Raw genomic sequence first — 19,638 nt, 5'->3', positions numbered from 1 at the left:
TAAAAGGGCACAATGAAGAAAAATGACAAGGATTGAAAGATATATTCACAGGCAACACCTCATCAACTGTATATTGAATTGATGAACCCTCCATGCCAATTGCAATGATGTTATTGTCCTGAGGGCGGAAAGCCAGAAAAGTGGCTGCCGGAGAAGGTGGCATGAAAGTTGTCATGACTCGCAATAAATCAATCACCAATTAGCATCCCATGAAACCAGTGATTTAGATTAATTGGGAGCCTTTGAATTCTTAGCTTACAGTAAGGAACATTACACAAGAACCTTCTAGAGTAACTCAACCTCATTACCCACATAATTTGAAAGTTGAAGGTGAGACATTAGAGACTAAATCCTAAGTAGACCAATGTACCAAAACTGAAATTATATAACTCATCAGAAACATTAAAATGAAATTGGTCTTTAGGTAAAAGGCTCTCTTAGCTTAAATGTTGTCATCATATTGAATAAGGAGACCTTGCCACTGGAAGCAGACATTACATAGGAATGAAACTCGTCTTTAGGTAAAAGGCTCTCTTAGCTTAAATGTCATCTTATTGAATAAGGAGACCTTGCCACTGGAAGCAGACATTACATAGGAATGAAACTGGTCTTTAGGTAGAAGGCTCTCTTAGCTTAAATGTCATCATATTGAATAAGGAGACCTTGCCATGGAAGTGGCCATTACATAGGAATCATTCTTAGTCGAAGCTATACAAGCAGCGACTTCTTCTGGATTTGTATCACCAACGTCATTATTCATAAGAATCCCACTAGCTGGCTGCCACATCTGTGTCGGAATACTCGCTGTGTTGGAATACTCGTTGCAGACGGTGGAACAAAATGCTAACTCTTAGTTACTCGTCAATCATTACTGCATAAAACTGCAAATTATATATCCAAAAGTATAATAAATAAATAAAACAAGCTAAAATAGAAAGGAAGCAAACAACATGTCAACAACTACTAAAGAACCCCCACCTTTCCGGATGGATTTCGGTCACTCCGCGGTATAGCTTAAGGAGAGCATCGGATGTCAGTTCTAAGACAACAACATTGGAATTGGTGTATATCAGTTTTACCACCTGCAAGAAATAGCACATTACTTGTTTGAATCAATATCGACAGAATTTGTAGCACATAAAATTGTAAAGTATGCCAACCTTTAGTGTTTTCTGTAATAGACGGATGATTGTCTACCTTGCTCGCAATGCATTCTGTCAGGCAACTTGAGAGACCTACACTGACCCGAATCAGTGATCTCAGTCAATTTCCAGTTCTTGCTCTTGTCTGTGACCTCATCTAGAAGCCTTCGTTTAACATCTGGGGACCCGAATCAGTGATCTCAGCCAATTTCCTGTTCTTGCTCTTGTCTGTGACCTCATCTAGAAGCCTTCGTTTAACATCTGGGGTCGGACTGTCTGTCTAGACTCTATACTGCTCTGCACACATGTTGTCTCGAATATCAGAGCATTGTTAGACATCATTGATAATATCATCGTATTCCTATAAAAGATATGCCAAAATAATGGCTAATAGAGCATGTGAATGGGGAAAAGAACAAAATCCTATGCTATATGGAAACTCGAAAGCAACAATATAAATAATGGCTAATAGAGCATGTGAATGGGGAAAAGAACAAAATCCTATGCAAACTCGAAAGCAACAATATCTGGATTATGAGTGAAAGTTTAGAAAATGATAAGATATATGTAACAAACTAAACTGAATATGCTAGATTCAGAATGCTCTTACAAAATTGGTCATTGACAATGCAGGTGGAAGTCTGTCCGAACGTTCTACAGCACTGCGAAGGGAAGGGAACCAGGAGCAGTGACTGCAGGAGGCATGGCATTCACAATTGAAGTCTGCATAGTAAAAATGAACTAGTTAGAGTTTAAACTTTACCATTAATTACTAGTGCATGTACACAGTAAATGTGCATGGAAGAAGAATGTACCTTTGTTGCCATTGTCTCCGGTGGCACCTTCGTTCCTTCAAAAGATCTACTCTCCAGCATGCGAATTAAGCGAAATCCCTCTGTGTTGGGTAAGATCTTTATGCCATTGTCATTCATTGTGACTGCCAATAGGGAACCATCTTCGCTGAAACGAAGGCGAGGACTAGCCTAGGATATTTTTGGAAATAGCATGAGGATTATACATTGAGATGTGATCAAGAAAACTTGAAATAATGCTTTGAAACTCTAAAAACATGTACGCAGTAAATTTGCATGGAAGAAGAATTTACCTTTGTTGCCATTGTCTCTGGTGGCACCTTCGTTCCTTCAAAGGATCTACTCTCCAGCATGCCAATTAAGCGAAATCCCTCTACATTCGGTAAGATCTTTATGCCATTGTCATTCATTGTGACTGCCAACAGGGAACCATCTTCGCTGAAACGAAGGCGAGGACTAGCCTGGGATTTTTTTGGAAATAGCATGAGGATTATACATTGAGATGTGATCAAGAAAACTTGAAATAATGTTTTGAAACTCTAAAAACAAACCATCATCATTTCCAAAAATAACGTCTTACCAAACTACCGTCAACATCAATTGTTGTCTGGATGTTGGTGTTATCCATGTCCCAGAACTTTATTTGAAATTCATCACCAGCTGCTGAGAACCTATTCCTGGTTGTCTCAAATTGCAGAATATGTACGCTTGATTGTTCCCTCACTTTCTTATTCATGGTTGTCTCAAATTGTAGAATATGTACGCTTGATTGTTCCCTCACTTTCATTCCACTCAATGAGGTATGAATCACCATCTTTACTTGTTCCACAGAAGAGCCTAATAAAAAACACAAATGATTATATACTTCAGAAAGGACATCGACTTGACACAACAAATATAGAAAATTGGAGAAAGGAAAACTCAGATCTTCATAAAGACATTTTACAAACTAAACACCATTCCAAGTTAACATTTTACCTTGTTCCATCAGCACTATAAAGCCTGGAGCATTATAATCCACCCTAGATCCCGCAAGATCATACAACCAGTATTTGATCTTTCCATCAATAGCTGTAGAAAAAATAAACTGCATACAAACAAAGAATCATAATCCATCTATCTTTAGTGCAATAAAGTATTTGCCATATGGTCAAAATTTCACAGAAAGCCAAACATCAAACAAAAATAGAATATGCAATGTATTTCAAAACTAGTCCTTAACTGCAATTCACATAAATTCTTCAGGACTCAAGGAACAAAGTACCTGAATATTTTCTTACTGGAAAGGACAAACAGAATATACAGCTACTTCATGACCTTCAAATGTGTACTGATTTTGACAAGTTACTGCATCCCACACCTACAAGCATAGACAATATTTATTTTTCTTTTTCATATACAGATAAGTAAATGAAAACTATTAGAATGAGTCTTGACACATGATAAAGCAGATTACCTTGATGGTCTAATCATCCCCACATGTAATTATTATGAAGAAATAGTATCTAGGGTGTGAAAAAGCAATATTATTCACACCACTAGCATGTGCGTCAATCTGTTTAAATTATATCAATGTTAATAAATTATATTTTCAATACAAACTTAATTTTACAGACCTACAAGACTGTACAGATTGGCCTTTACAGACATACAAGAATGTACAGATTGGGCTTTACAGACATACAAGAATGTACAGATTGGCCTTTAAGAATGTAAGCAAACCTCTAGATGTTGTCTCAAATCACCTGCCATAGTATAAGAATATATGTGAAAACACAACTCCTATAACACAAATGCATGCATGTCAGATAAGTAAATGACAACTATTAGAATGAGTCTTGACACATGATAAGAATATATGTGAAAACACAACTCCTATAACACAAATGCAGGCATGTCAGATAAGTAAATGACAACTATTAGAATGAGTCTTGACACATGATAAGAATATATGTGAAAACACAACTCCTATAACACAAATGCAGGCATGTCAGATAAGTAAATGACAACTATTAGAATGAGTCTTGACACATGACAAGAATATATGTGAAAAACAACTCCTATAACACAAATGCAGGCATGTCAGATAAGTAATAAATTATATTTTCAATACAAACTTAATTTTACAGACCTACAAGAATGTACAGATTGGCTTTAAGCATGTAAGCAAACCTCTAGATGTTGTCTCAAATCACCTGCCATAGTATAAGAATATATGTGAAAACACAACTCCTATAACACAAATGCAGAAATGCAGGCATGTCAGTATCTGAATAGAGGGCGTAGCACACCATTCTATTGGTGGCATTATTACAAATCACTCACATTGTTGTATAAAGAAGCAAATGATATCAAAGCATCTTATTAATGAATATGAGTATAGATTAAGTTACCAAGGACTGCCCCATCTGGGTTCCAAATACAACAATTAACTGATACAGTTGAGTTTTTCACAAGAGCAGCCTAAGAAAACATAACAAAACATGTATAAGAGTTTACATGAGGCCAGTGCTAATGGTTGATTGGTCGAAAGCTCAAGATGCTTGCTTGCTCGACCTTAACATCCTCCTCTATGGGGAATGTTATGTGAGGGCGTGCGTGTGATGTGGAAAAAAAATAAAATTTAAACATACCATTTTATGTATATCATCTGAGTCGTACTACCTGAGAACCATGCTAGAAGGAGAAAATATTGAGCACACAAATATCAATAACACTATTTTGTTGGAAAAAAACATGACTCACCCATCCTCTGCGCTGCATCTACATTTCCGCATTTCCTAAGATATTATCTCCACTCAACCCTCCCAGACACTACAATTGTAGTCATTCACTGCACAAAGTAATATTATATCTGAGATCACAAATAAACCACAAGAGGTTAAAGAATAAATATATAGAGTGATGAATCAACCATACTCATAACTACCTTCCCTTGGCTAATATTACGACAACAACAATCATGAACAATAATCCCTGAACATGTGAACCCAATGTAACATTTCCATTTTTTTCATATCAAAGTTCTAGGAAAAATCTCAAATCTCACACCCATGAACAAGATCATACTATCTCAAAACCATGACAAAATAATAAATCATTGTGCAACTAAAAAATATTTCAATGTATTAAAGGACAATAGTATTGTGTAAGAGGATTAGTTGGTTGGAAGAGCTCTGCAACCCTCGGCCCTGCAAAAACCGAGATCCGCACCTTTCGCAAGTTGCAGACAGTGAGCCCCCGCCCTTTGCTGGCCTGGCTCCTGCGAACCTGTCCGCCTGAGCTTGCTGTGGCTTGACTTTCATGGATCGAGTTGCCGGTTGACCCAATTCCAGGGATTGCGACCATGGAGGGGTTGGGCACTCCCCAGGCGTCTCTTCCGCCTCCTCCACCGATCTCGCCTTCTGAGGCTTTCAATAGGCTCTTGGCTGGGCTGCCAAAGAAGAAAAATACTGAAGCTGCGAAATTTGTTAAAAGATTGGACGATATTCCGGTGATCTCCCTCCCTCCAGAAACCCCGATCCAAGTTGCCCTGTCATTGGCTGAACGGGCTCTCATCGGTCAGTTCACTGGGCTATGGCCGTCCCCAAAAACCACTGAAAGCTGGGTCAACAGAAACTGGGCGCCACTGATCAAAGAAAGTGTCACCTCTTACTTTCTGGGGAGAGGATACTTCCTCTTCGAATTCACATCAAAAGAAGACAAAGACCTGATCTTCCAAAATGGCCCCTACTTCATGGGCCCTCAGGGTCTGTATTTGAATAAATGGACCCCGGACTTCGATCCGGCAGTAGATGTGCCCAAAGCAGTCCCGGTGTGGGTCAGGCTCCCAAATCTCCCAGTGCACTGCTGGAACTGGGATTCTCTGAGGCACATTGGAAATGCCCTGGGGAAATTTATAGATCGTGCGAACAACAAGGACCAGTATGACTGTGCCAGGATCTGTGTAGAAGTAGATCTGGAGGTGGGACTACCAGAGGCCATCACAATAAAGGTCAGAAGCTGGACGCATATGCAGAAACTAGACTATGAGCAGCTGCCCTTCAAATGCCAGAAATGCCATGTTTATGGTCATTTCGCCAGAGGCTTCCCGACCAACAATGAGGCTATGCAGGGGAAAGAGGATGGAAGGAATCAAGTCAAGCGATCTAAACCTTATCCCAAGAATTATACGCAGGGAGGCCCTAATGGCAAAGGAACCCATCAGGCCACTGTCTAGCAGATCCCCATCAAATCCACTCCAGAAAATAAGTATGATCCCCTGAGTTCGCAACCAGAGAGTACGATCCCCTGAGTTCGCAACCAGAGAACACACAAGAGGGCGAGCTTCAAAAGGAGGCCGAAGCTACTCAGGAGATCGAGGCTCAAAAAACAGCTCCCACAAGCAAAGGTACTCCCTCAGCCTCCCACAAAGGAACAAGTGTTGAAGACCCAAAAGGTATGATTATAGAAGATGAGGAAGAAGAGCAGGAAACGGAAGAATCAAAAGAGGAAGGAGAGTCCCATACCTCGGTAAGAAGATCAACAGGAGGCCGGAAAACTGACAGGGAAAAAAGGGAGCAGGAGACCTACAAAGAGAAACTTCAGGGCAGCCAACCAACTTTGGAAAAAATGCTCGCCTCAAAGACTAAGATACTGAAAAACCTACCCCAAGGCTCCAAGGGAGCCCACCAGAAGCATAAATAATGAAGGTCATTTCCTGGAATTGCAGAGGTATGGGGAGCAAAGCTAAAGAAGAAGCCATCAGAAGCCTAATCAGGACAGAAACCCCAGACTTACTTCTCGTCCAAGACACAAAGTTGGAAGACATAGTCTTCCTTCAAGCAAGAAAGAAAATTTGGAATAAAAGTGAAGCAAGAGCAATCTCTACCTGGGGTGCCTCAAGAGGGATAGGCACTCTTTGGAACGCCAATAAATTTACAGTCCTATTTGAGGCTAGGAATACTCATTGGTTGTTGCTGAAAACGCAGAACTTGGACACTAAGGAAACGTTTTGTCTATTCAATGTTTACTCTCCAGTCAATGTTGGGCAAAAAAAGACTGTTGGGACTCTATAAGACACCAAGCAGATTTGACAAACCTGGAAAATATAATAATTGCTGGCGACCTCAACCTCACTCTTCATCCATCAGAAAAAAGGGGAGGCAGCGTAGTTAGAGACCCGGCAAGGGAATGGGTGGAGGACATAGTGCAAGACTGGGACTTGCTGGACATCAAACCTTCTTCCGGTAAGTACTCTTGGTCTAATAAAAGAGTGGGACCTGGACACATTGTTGCCAGGCTAGATAGATTTATTATTCAAAGTTCCTATTTGTTGCTAGGTTTAGAGCCCAGAATGCATATTCTTGCTAGCAGCATCTCTGATCATAAGCCCATAAAGCTAGAACTCCTAGCTCACCTTGATCTGGGCCCTATTCCATTTAGATTCAGCCCTCTCTGGGTAAAGGAGCCAGACTTCATGCAAACTGTCAAGGAATGTTGGAATCAGCGAGTTAAAGGATCACCATTCTATATTTGGGAGGAAAAGCTCAGAAGGGTGAAAAGAGCTCTAAAAAGATGGGCCAAAACGCTGTCCAATCCGGCTACAGAAAGGAAAACCATTAAAGCCACTCTTGTTTCCCATCAAAATGGTATGGAGAACGCTATGCTCACAAAGGATTTATTAGATCAAGAAGCCCAGTTGCAACAACGCTACCATAAAGCCTGCTTAGCTGAAGAAGAGTATTGGAGATTAAAATCTCGTAACCTCTGGCTTAAAGCAGGGGATAGGAACACTGCTTTTTTCCACAAACAAGCCCAGGCAAGGAAATGCTTCAATACCATCTCAGAGATTAAAGAAGAGAGCGATATCCATAAGGATTTTGATCACATAAAGAAAGCAACTTTTGCTCATTTCCAAAACTTGTATAGTGAAGACAAGGATCCAAGCCATTATCCAGATCTGTTAGATAATATACCCTCTGTAATTACTCAACAAATGAATGAATCTCTTGAGGCCAAAGTCACTAAAGATGAAGTGAAAAAGGATCTTTTTGATATGGACCCGGATAAGGCCCCTGGGCCGGACGGTTTCTCTACTAGATTCCTTCAAGCTTGCTGGCCGATTGTTGAAAAGGACCTCCTCAAAATGGTTCAAAAATCTCAAAATACACAGAAAATAGGAGGCAGCACTAATTCTGCATTTTTAGCCCTCATACCCAAGGAAAAAGGTGCCAATAAATTCAGTAGATTCCGATCGATTTCCCTATGCAACACAAGGTACAAATTAATCACCAAAGTAATTGCAAATAGACTGAAGTTCATTCTTCCCAAAATAATTCCAGAGAATCAAGGAGGCTTCACCCAAGGAAGGCAAATCGTGGACAACTTCATCCTGGTACAAGAGGCAATTCATTCATGTCTCCTCTAAAAAGAGCAAGGTATGGTGATTAAACTTGATTTAGCAAATGCTTTTGATCGAGTAAATCATAGCTTTCTTTTAAATGTTATGAGCAAGTTTGGTTTTGGAGCAAATTTCATTAAATGGATCTGGGCATGCGTCTCGGAGCCATGGATTGCTCCTCTTGTTAATGGAAGAGCCACAGACTTTTTTAAAGCTTCGAGAGGACTTAGGTAGGGGTGTCCTCTATCCCCTTTGCTCTTTGTCATCCAAGCCTCAGTTCTTAGCTTCCTGCTAGACAAAAAGATGCAAGACCAAGAAATTTATGGACTGTGTATTGCAAGAGGGATCAAAAATATTAATCATGCCTTGTTTGCGGATGACACTTTGCTTTTGGGTCCTGCCTCTATCTCCTCTGCCACAAAATTCAAAGTGGTTCTGGATGATTTCAGTGAGGCCTCAGGCAGCGTTGTTAATAAGAGCAAATGCCACATTTTCAACTGGAATATTACGCCCAGACTGCTATCTACCATTTCTAGATGTTTGGGCTTTGCAGCTTCCACTTCTTGGTCTTCTTTTAAATATTTGGGCCTCCCTGTATCTCACAAGAGACTTGCAAGCAAACAATGGCTCCCTCAGCTGGAAAAATTCAAGGCTAAGATTCAAGCCTGGGGATACTCCTGGCTGAATACTGCTGGAAAAACGGTCTTAATTAAATCAATTCTTACCAACTTGCCTCTATTTCAATTCGCTGGGCTTCTTTCTCTGACGTCCATTCTAAAAAAAATGGAGTACATAAGGAGGTTCTTTTGGAAGGGAAGAAAACAGAATGAAAAAGGATCCCCCTTATCAGTTGGGAAACCATCTCCAAGCCACTGTGGGAGGGTGGTCTAAATTTTAAAAATCTTTGTCAACAGAATGTGGCAATGGCTGCAAAAATCATTTGGAGGATCATTGCGCCCAATCCTGGCTGGGCCCAAAAGGCGCTCTGGAAAAAATATTTCAGAGGACCAAGATCCAGATGTTTAGAAAACGTGATCCATCTGCCAAACTCATCATTTCTCAAAATATATGCCAGAGTTGTCCCTCTCATTACCACTCACTCTTACTGGATCCCAGACAACAGGAAAAAAATCAACATCTGGACGGACAAAATCATGAATAAGGAACCAATAGAAGACAGAGTCTCCATTAGCTCGCCGCGCTGCTGGATGGACAGAGAGGGACTGCGAACGCTGTGGGATATCTCATGCTGGAATGACTTGGTATGGGCAAGCTGGAAACGTATAAAGGTGTCGGATAACCTGACCTCCGAATGGACCACGCTGCTCGACTCCCTGCACGGATTGGCGCCCACACACTCGAGGAAAAGATATGTGAAACGCTGGGGGCCGAAAGCCAGAGGATACGCAGTCTCCTTGGGGTACACTAAACTGAATGAGAGGCCATACGTTCCCCCTGATCCAGCTCCTTGGCAAGGTGTCTGGCGACTGTCTTCATGGCCCAAGGTGGATTTCTTTGCCTGCCTTTTCTGTCATGGCAAAATCTTAACTTATGACAACTTGCAGAGGAAAGGATTCCACGGCCCTTCCATCTGCTCACTGTGCAATGAAAACGCAGAGACAGTAGTTCATCTAATTCTAGAATGCAGCTTCTCCAGGCAGATCTGGTATTTCTTTATCCAATATTTGGATCCTAATTTCACTCTTACTTGCTCCACTTCTAAACTTTTCTCTAAATGGGCAAACAAGTATCCAGGTTCACCCCCTAAAAACCTGATTATTAAATCAACATGGGTTGTCCTCCCAAAGGTTATCTGTTGGCAGATATGGCTAGAACATAACAGAAGAATTTTTAGAAATACAAAGCAGAGCCACAAAGTCTTAGAAGCCAAGATTAAATGCCACATAAAGGAGTGCTTGATTGATATAAAAGACGACTCCAATCTTAGTCAACAGGACATTGCATGGGGATCAACTCTAGAACTTCAATTTCATCCAGCAGCCAGAAAAGCCCCTACAATTAAAGGTTGGCAAATAAGGAAACCTAAGAATGACATTCAAGATTGGCTTAAATCGCAAGCAAGGCACTTCCTCTTTTTTGATGGAGCAGCAAAGGGAAATCCGGAAAAAGTTGGTGCAGGAGGTGTTGTTCTAAATCAAATTGGGGAAAAAATTCTCTCCTATGCTTGGGGACTTGGATATTCTACTAGCATTCAAGCTGAGGCCTTGGCCCTCTTCCAAGGACTCAAGATCCTCAAAGATTTGGACATAAATGACGCAATTGTTATAGGCAATTCGCAGGTCATTATAAACACAATGGTTTCCAATACTCCAGTTTTGGAACTTAACCTAGCAAGGCTGATTACTAGGATCAAAAGTTTGGAAAACAATTTTCAGAACTTGAAGTAATACCATGTGTTGAGAACCCACAATAAAAAGGCGGACATCGAAGCCAATAAATCTGCCCTACTCTCTGTCGGGGTCAAGTTGAAAGATGAAGAAGAATCATGGGAACCCATTCCATAAATTGATTGCTGCCATGTTCTACTGTCTGCTATTAAACAAATTTGTTTGTATCTTCAAGTGGGGGAAAATATCTGAAATCGACTCTATGGGTGCCTTTCCAAGGAAGAAATCTGCAAGTTTCAGCTGCATTCTCTTCCTTAGCAGTGAGATCCATAACGCACCTTAATCAAAATAGCTCTACTTTTCATCCTCCATTCCTCTTCTTCCTATTTTAAGATCTGTGATTTTTTCTCTTTCAAATTCTTCAGGAAAAATTGTATTGACATATGCCTGAAAAATTCTTTCAAATTCAAATTCATTATGTATAAGCTCTGCTTTCCGACCTTGTTTTTTAAGCTTATCCCATTCCTTCACCCTAAGTTTTAAAAATTTCAACTTATACACCCAGATTTCCATGGCTAAGTCGAAAGATTTGTATAAAAGCCCCTGCCAACTCTTTCTAATCAAGGCAACAAAAGACTCATCTTCCTGCAATGTGGGATTGAATTTGAAAGGATAATGTATCTTATAAGTATCAAAGTCTAATTGGAGAAAGATTGGGGAGTGATCAAAATTGTTTGTTGGACAGGTCTATGATCGAGACCTACCAAGACTTTTCGAGAGGGACTCAACTACAAGGAATATGTCCAATCTTTTAGCTATCTACTCTCATCCACCCCGCCATTTGTCTAGGTCAGTCTCATAGGGGAAGGCCTAACATCAATAAGGTTAGAATCCTGAATCCCTTAAGGAGCTAAGGGGTCAAACCGGGCCCTAGCTCCCCAAATTTTAGAAGCCAAGATAGTGAAATTGAGGTCCCCAACAAGAGTGATGTGACGATAAAGTACAAAACCACTCTCTTGCAATCTATTCCAAAATTGTCTATTATCATAAGGTCCATAAAGTTAAGTAGATTTATGGGGGTATTCAGTGCTTTCAGGGAGCCTTCCAAGATGATAATAGCCCACGAAAAGTAAAACTTAATATCAACAACATGAGGATTCCATGTAGTCGACAAATCCCCTGATAAACCCACAACATCAATAGCATAAGCTTTCCAATCCGGACAAAGCTTAAAAAAAATCACAAGCTTTGGCCCCTACCATCATTGTTCCCTGAATAAGGAGGATAAACGACTTATGAATCTCTAGAATTCTTTTGAGGGAGTTTTTCTTACAGTACCCCCCACTCCCCTAATATCGAGTGACATCACTATCACTCTGGACCTTCCTGAGATTGCATCTCAGTGCTAAGCGCCCTTTGTTCCTCAAAGAAAAACATATTTCTGGAATACAAACCTCCTTTGATAGCACCCTCCCAGGCCAAGCCTTTCTTGTTATGTTTTTTCTACCTAATGGTCACATTGCTAAAGGAAGAGTTTAGATTTTGACCCTTCGTTTGTCTAGGCTCCATATTTGAGTCAACATTGAGAGGAGTGAGGTTTAAACTTTCTTTAAAGGAGGGGGATTGAGGAAGTCGAGCAGAGTCTGAAGAGAAGCACATGCCAACACTAGGGAAGGAGGAGTAAGAGGGAGTAGAACCAAACCCCAGATGAACAGGCTAGTCACCAATCAAGCCAAAGCTCAAAAAAGGAAAACCAGATGAAGAATTAGTGAAACTGTTGGACAAAAGATAGGACAATGGAACATCCGACTTCCTTAGGGTTAACAAATATTTCATGATCATAGAATTTTGGATAGGTCTCAGGTGCCACCATCAAGTTAGGTAAAGGAGGGAGATGATTAGGATTTAAGCTATTTTGACTGCTAAGATTAAAAAAATTTATGTTGTTACCAACATAAGGAGCAGTATAAGTACAAGAAGAAAACTGTGAAGCATCCATTTCAAACTTTTCTACTAATAATAACTCCTAAGAGGAAAGAGGCCTTGACAACATGCTTGCAATTTCTTCCCAAAGTGAATGATCATCCTTGAAGCAATCACTACGATCAACACCTTTCAAATCACCAGGTGTAGGATGAAAATTTCGCTAATAAATACCTGGACGAAAATGAGAACCCTTAACATTAGAGCACTGATACTATAGGGAAGTTGCACTACTCACAAGGGGATCCTGAATATCATCCACACCAAAAATAGGATGAGACATATGAGGTAACTCCTTTGTGTTAGCCGGAACTTCAAAAGTAATATCCCCTCGAATCTATCCTAGTACTCCCTCCTTTGACTTTGTTAGAAAATCTTCATCTTGAAACCCGACAAAATAAAAATGTGTCCCTGAGACTAGAAGAATCATGAATGAAGGTCCACCACAGAGCCCAACGCCTGATTTTGACTTTGGAAATTAGGGAAAGTTGCCTTAAGATGGCTTGGCTGACAACATAAAATACATCTAAATGAGACTCTCTAGAGTTGATGAAAGGTATTCTTCCCATGTGTAATTTCAATCCCCCGGGGCAGATCGAATGTGACATCATACTCCACCAAAACTTGGAGAATATGCTTGTCAAGCCCTACCAAGGCAAAGTCGTCAAAGAAAACAAATTTGCCAATTGCATTAGCCACCTTGATAATAGTCTGCGCCTTCTAGAAGTGCAAAGGAAAAGCCACAAGTCTAACCCACAGGTTTTGAGTTTTAGGGTTCTTAGTAAGGGGGTCTAAATTCACATGTCATCTCTTTAACCACAAGTTCCCACTTTCAATCACCCAATGTTTGTTGTGTAAAATCAGTGCTAGGTGATTCTTTGCTATAAAGTGAAAGTTTATTTAATTGTTGACAAGGAGACGCACACATAGGGTGTAAAGTAAGGGTTTCTAGGACTATGTAATCCAACACATGGCCTGGTCCTTACCTAAGGAGTTAAACATACCAACCAAGGCCTTTTTGGAGAGATCATCCACACGATCCAAATCCACATCGGCCCCCAACGTCAGAGTAGTTTTCTCGATGCGAGTTGTCAATGATTTTGTCTTGTCTCTTCACTCTCACTGCGACCCTTTGAATCTTGGAATTATCACTGAAAGAGACGACCATCCCCAAAGAATGTAGAATCAGGTCCCTCGACTGGTGTGGAACCACATGACTAGAGAATTTCGCAGGAGCCTTAAACTCTTGAACGAATTTTTGATCAGTGTCTGGAATGGGTTTTGACAGACTGCTAAGATATATGTTTCATTGGTTTAGGGGACGGGGGAACAACAAGGGGATGGGGGGAAACGCCACAAAATTTTCAGGGGATGACGAATTGGGGAAGACATATATATATATATATATATATATATATATATATATATATATATATAGATATATATATATATATATATATATATATATATATATATATATATATATATATATATATATATATATATATATATATATATATATATATATATATATATATATATATATATATATATATATTTTCTAGAATTCAATATTAACATTTGTAGTTGTTTCAAACTTGTAAACATAAGAGACTATAGTTTATAGTCTTATGCACAACCCTTACACTCCAATTAAAATATATATATATATATATATATATATATATATATATATATATATATATATATATATATATATATATATTCTAGAATTCAATATTAACATTTGTAGTTGTTTCAAACTTGTAAGCATAAAAGACTATAGTTTATAGTCTTATGCACAACCCTTACACTCCAATTAAAATGTCGAACAATTTGAAAAAGGGTTGAGTGAGAGTCCATTATGAGCAAATAGACATGAGCTTTGGCTTTAAGAAACTTAGTTGTAACTACTTTCAATTTGTAACAAGGTCCATGAAGGACCTATCACAATTTTTTTCCCGTATATTTCTTACTATGTTAAACATAATAGGGATACCCTTCTCAATATATTTTGCAAACATTTACAACTATGTTGAAAATCACTATAAAATACTTGGTTTTTTAAATGTATTAAATTAAGAAGGGGATTGAATAAAATTTTATTTTAAAAATTTAGTGCCCAATCCAATCATTTGCAAACATTTACAACTATGTTGAAAATCACTATAAAATACTTGGTTTTTTAAAGGTATTAAATTAAGAAGGGGATTGAATAAGAATTTATTTTAAACATTTAGTGCCCAATCCAATCATTACTCTCTCACACGTTGGGATGGTGGAAACACAACTTGAATGAATCCTTGAAACCCAAATACAATATATAAACATTGAGATGATCTTAAAAAACAAGCAAGAACAAGAACAAGAGCAACAAACACGTTTCCTACATCTTGTAATTTTACCATTGAAAATACAATATCTAAATCACAAAAAATCCAAATTGAAACTCATTATCCAAAATCCCCTTATTTTTGAGTTATACAAAAAAAAGGTTTTGACTTATACAAAAATAAATAAATAAATTCAAAGGTATATAAAAACAATGGATGGATCATCAATATTCAACAGAAATTATATGCTTGTAAATCCATTATTATAAAAATAATGGATGGACAGAAGACAAAAATTATATGCTTGCAAATGTGTTATAAAAATAATGGATGGATCATCAATATTCATAATTGTCAAAACAGATATAGGTTTGCAAGATGTATTATAAAAATAATGGATGGATCATCAATATTCATGATTGTAAAAACAGAAATTATAAGCTTGGGTTATCCTGGGAATCTGCTTAGAAAATCTTTTAAATTGGTCAAAAACACCCCTCTGAACTCTGTCTGGATCTTCCCTGAAATTTTTCTGAACTCTGTCTGGAACTTCCCTGAAATTTCTCTGGATCGTCAGCATGTTCCCCGATGAAATTCCCAAACGGTTGGGAACACATGGCTGCAGGGTATGTGGGTTTTTTTAGATGGGTTTCGGTGCAATATACGTAAAAACCTTGGAACCCACACGACCACTAGAGATAACACAGGAGTGCAAGCACCAAAATCCAAAAATTTCTGGCACCAACAGAGCTAGGGTTCACCGGATCCGAGCAAGCGATTCACGACCCCTGAGCAAGGGTTGGTCAACGGCCATCGGCTTGGTTTTCGACGAATCTCTCCATAGCAAAAGACTGAAATAGGGTTCTCACAAACCGACAGTGGATTTGAGGTAGGATTTTCACAAATCTGCATCGGCCAAAAACCTAGACGCCAAAATCCAAAAAGCTGTGTCACCAAATTCTGATAGCTTATTACATAGCGTATCTAAAATCTAATAACGTATCTTAAAAACCGATAGCTTATTTCGATAGCTATCTTAAAAACTGAGAGCTTATTGAGATAGGGTATCTTAAAAACGGATAGCTTATGTGAAGCGTATCTTAAAAACTGATAGCTTATTGCAATAGCGTATCTAAAACAGATAGCCTATCTAAAACGGATAGCTTATTTCGATAGCGTATGTAAAAACTGACAGCTTAGGCGATAGCCTCTCTAACAACTGATAGCTTATTGCAATAGCGTATCTAAAACTGATAGGGTATCGAAAACTGAGAGCTTATTGCGATAGTGTATCTAAAAACTAAGAGCTTATGGCAATAGCCTATCTAAAAACTGATAGCTTATTGCAATAGCGTATCTAAAACTGAGAGTCTATCAAAAATTGATAGCTTATTTCGATAGCGTATCTAAAAACTGATAGCTTATGGCGATAGCCTATCTAAAAACTGATATCTTATTTAATAGCGTATCAGAAAACTGATAGCTTATTGAGATAGCGTATCTAAAAACGATAGCCTATCAAAAACTGATAGCTTATTGCAATAGCGTATCAAAAAACGATAGCATATCCAGAAACTGATAGCTTATTGCGCTAACCTATAGGGTTTCGTATAGGATAAGGTATCATAACGAAAGCTTTTTGCGAATACCTTATCCCGTTCTGCTTCATTTCCATGGTGGAGGGTTTTGTATAGGAAATGCAGATCATAGATGTTGTGCGTCTCAGTAAATTACAGGCTGGCCTCGCAATACTCAAACTACGTGTCACGTCTCAGATCGTGCACTGCTGTCGTCATCAGATTTGGAGCAAACGGCCCCATTGGATTGGCAATGCAAGACTGTAAAATTTGTCCACCGCTTCGGCGCTGAGCAGAGCTGAGGAGTTTCCATCTCTGATCTGCTCCTCTGCTCTCTCAAAAATCCTGGATTTATCATGATACCGCCGCAGAGCGCGAGTGGATGTAATTGTTGCATCGCTGTTGTCCGAATGGCTACCTCGTGCACTAGGTTCCCTACTGCACTTTCTCCCACCAAATTACAGCGCGCGAAATCTACATAGCGACTCAGCCACGGATCTTCACAGTCCCCGCGCGCCAGACGGTGAAGCCATTCAACAGATTTCATGGCGTCTTCGCATGCTGCAGGAAGATGGTGTTCGGGAGCCAGCCTGTAATTTACTGAGACGCACAACACCCTGCACTGCTTGACAAGCCGAGAAAGAAATACGTTAAAACATCTCAGATCTGCATTTCCTATACAAAACCCTCACCATGGAAATGAAGCAGAACGGGATAAGGTATCTGAAAACGATAGTTTTTTAATCATACTGTGTTTGATTACTGTGTTTGAGTAAGTACAAATTAAAAGTGAATGAGGAAACAATGGAGGAAACAATCACTTATTAGGAAACATATAGTTTATAAAATCATAAAACAATTAAAAAATTTATAAAATTTATAGCAACTTTTCTGTTTGGTTAAAAGTTAAAAGTCACTGAGGACGGAGGAGAGAGTTGATCCAAGCAAGAGAATTCTCAGATCAATTGAGTGAAATTTCCCTATGTATGATATGAATGTGTACTGTAAATCATAAATATACCATCGTTGGTATCATAATCCAAGTGGACTTCTATATAATTATATAGTCGAGTAAATTTTTTTATTTTTATTTTTTATTTTTAAATCTTTCGCTTTTGTGGTTTTTTTGCTTTTTATTATAGAATATACTACACATTCTCCTCTTCTATCATGTGATGTTTTTATGCTGTCCATTTTGTCTGATTAATAGCCTCCACGTTGGTATTGTTCCCACAGCCCAAGTCGACTTATATAATCATAGTTGAGTAAATCTTTTTATTATTATTATTTTTCAATTTTTCGTTTCTGTGGTTTTTTTGCTTTTTATTATAGAGTATACTACACATTCTCCTCTTCTATCATGTGATGTTTTTATGATGTCCATTTTGTCTTATTAATAGCCTCTAAAAAATATTTTGTCTGATTAATAGCTTCCGCATAAACCAGGTTTGCCTGTACACATGAACATATGAAAAAAACTCATGTGATAAAAAGAACGGTTTCAAAAACAAGCACTGAGAAACCCTCGTAATGAACATTCATAAATTATGCTCCTGTGACAGACTTTCAATTTTTACACGACCTATGCTCCAATGACAGACTTTCAATTTTTACATGACCCAGAAAAATTAGTGACCAGGATTGCACCTAGCTACTCATTTTCATTTACATGTCATTTACATTTACAATCTTGATAGAATGCCAACACAAGTGAGGCTTTTCACTGACAAGACGCTACCATTATTCATGGTATTCTTGTAAATAAAGAGTGCACTTCAAACTGTTCTTATGTTTCCATTGAACTACGTTGAGGGTGGTTCCCAACCTTGGTTATTTAATGTCGGATTTGATCCGACAGTTCCATTATTTGGGGGTTCTCCAACACCCCATTTCCCTTCTTACTCTGAAGGTTCAAAATCGTGAATTCCATCTGTCCTTGCAAGATGGAATTGACTCGGTTCGGATGGATGTGATGCAACGACAGTTCCATTATTTGGGGGTTCTCCAACACCCCATTTCCCTTCTTACACTGAAGGCTCAAAATCATGAATTCCATCTGTCCTTCCAAGATGGAATTGACTCGGTTCGGATGGATGTGATGCAACGAATAGAGAATAGGCATTGCTGCTGAATAAATAACCAAACAATAAAATTATATCATAATATGCCTGGTTAAAATCCAAATCTAAAAAATTGATGTATTAACCATCATAGAATGAAAGAGCCCATTTACGAAAGAGCCCATTTACCTGTTCATTCCCGATGAAAAGTATGCAGAAGGTGCAATGCGACATTGAGGCCTCAATCTTTCTACATCAAACACTCCAACTGCACTATGACAGAAGCTCAGAAGCTCGCATAAAATAGGACGTTGTCACATGAATATATGGCACTTGAAATAGGAGCAGATAGGGAATCATGAGGAGATCACTGCAATGCAGCCATGTAACAAGGTCATCCAATCATATACAGAAATGTAACAAGGTCATCCAATCATATACAGAAGGTGACATTATGTTATTTTCTATGTTTGAATTCAACAGTGCTTACAAGTACATTATGTTATTGTCTATGTTTGAATTCAACAGTGCTTACAAGTACTTACATAGAAACAAGCGCTCCAACTTGGAAGCATCATATATAGCAAAGCTGCTACCATGCAGAACCAACAAGTGAATTTGATCATTATGAAACTGTACTCTTGTATCCCCCACTTAAAGGTCAGTTTTCGTAAAAGGGCACAATGAAGAAAAATGACAAGGATTGAAAGATATATTCACAGGCAACACCTCATCAACTGTATATTGAATTGATGAACCCTCCATGCCAATTGCAATTATGTTATTGTCCTGAGGGCGGAAAGCCAGAAAAGTGGCTTCCGGAGAAGGTGGCATGAAAGTTGTCATGACTCGCAATAAATCAATCACCAATTAGCATCCCATGAAACCAGTGATTTAGATTAATTGGGAGCCTTTGAATTCTTAGCTTACAGTAAGGAACATTACACAAGAACCTTCTAGAGTAACTCAACCTCATTACCCACATAATTTGAAAGTTGAAG

At 38.8% G+C, this 19,638-nt stretch overlaps 1 protein-coding gene and 1 long non-coding RNA gene across 2 annotated transcripts; one reads left to right on the top strand and one right to left on the bottom strand.

Annotated features, from left to right (window-relative positions):
* Positions 1-610: 610 nt before the first annotated feature.
* LOC149182340 (uncharacterized) lies at positions 611-1,433 on the bottom strand. The gene is made up of 3 exons (XR_016257602.1): positions 1,198-1,433; positions 979-1,082; positions 611-871 (listed from the first exon to the last, which is right to left on the bottom strand). It is a non-coding gene; the product is annotated as an uncharacterized LOC149182340 (long non-coding RNA).
* Positions 1,434-7,289: 5,856 nt separating this feature from the next.
* LOC149182339 (uncharacterized) lies at positions 7,290-9,021 on the top strand. Its single transcript, XM_089414528.1, has 2 exons — positions 7,290-8,163; positions 8,786-9,021. The coding sequence occupies exons 1-2, from the start codon at positions 7,290-7,292 to the stop codon at positions 9,019-9,021; spliced, it is 1,110 nt and encodes a 369-aa protein (XP_089270654.1).
* Positions 9,022-19,638: the final 10,617 nt, after the last annotated feature.

The sequence above is a fragment of the Pinus tabuliformis genome, chromosome 3_2 (genome assembly GCF_031772625.1).
Source record: "Pinus tabuliformis cultivar Carrire ecotype Pingquan chromosome 3_2, CPIR1, whole genome shotgun sequence".
Lineage (NCBI taxonomy): Eukaryota > Viridiplantae > Streptophyta > Pinopsida > Pinales > Pinaceae > Pinus > Pinus tabuliformis.
This window is presented reverse-complemented; position numbering and strand designations above follow the sequence as displayed.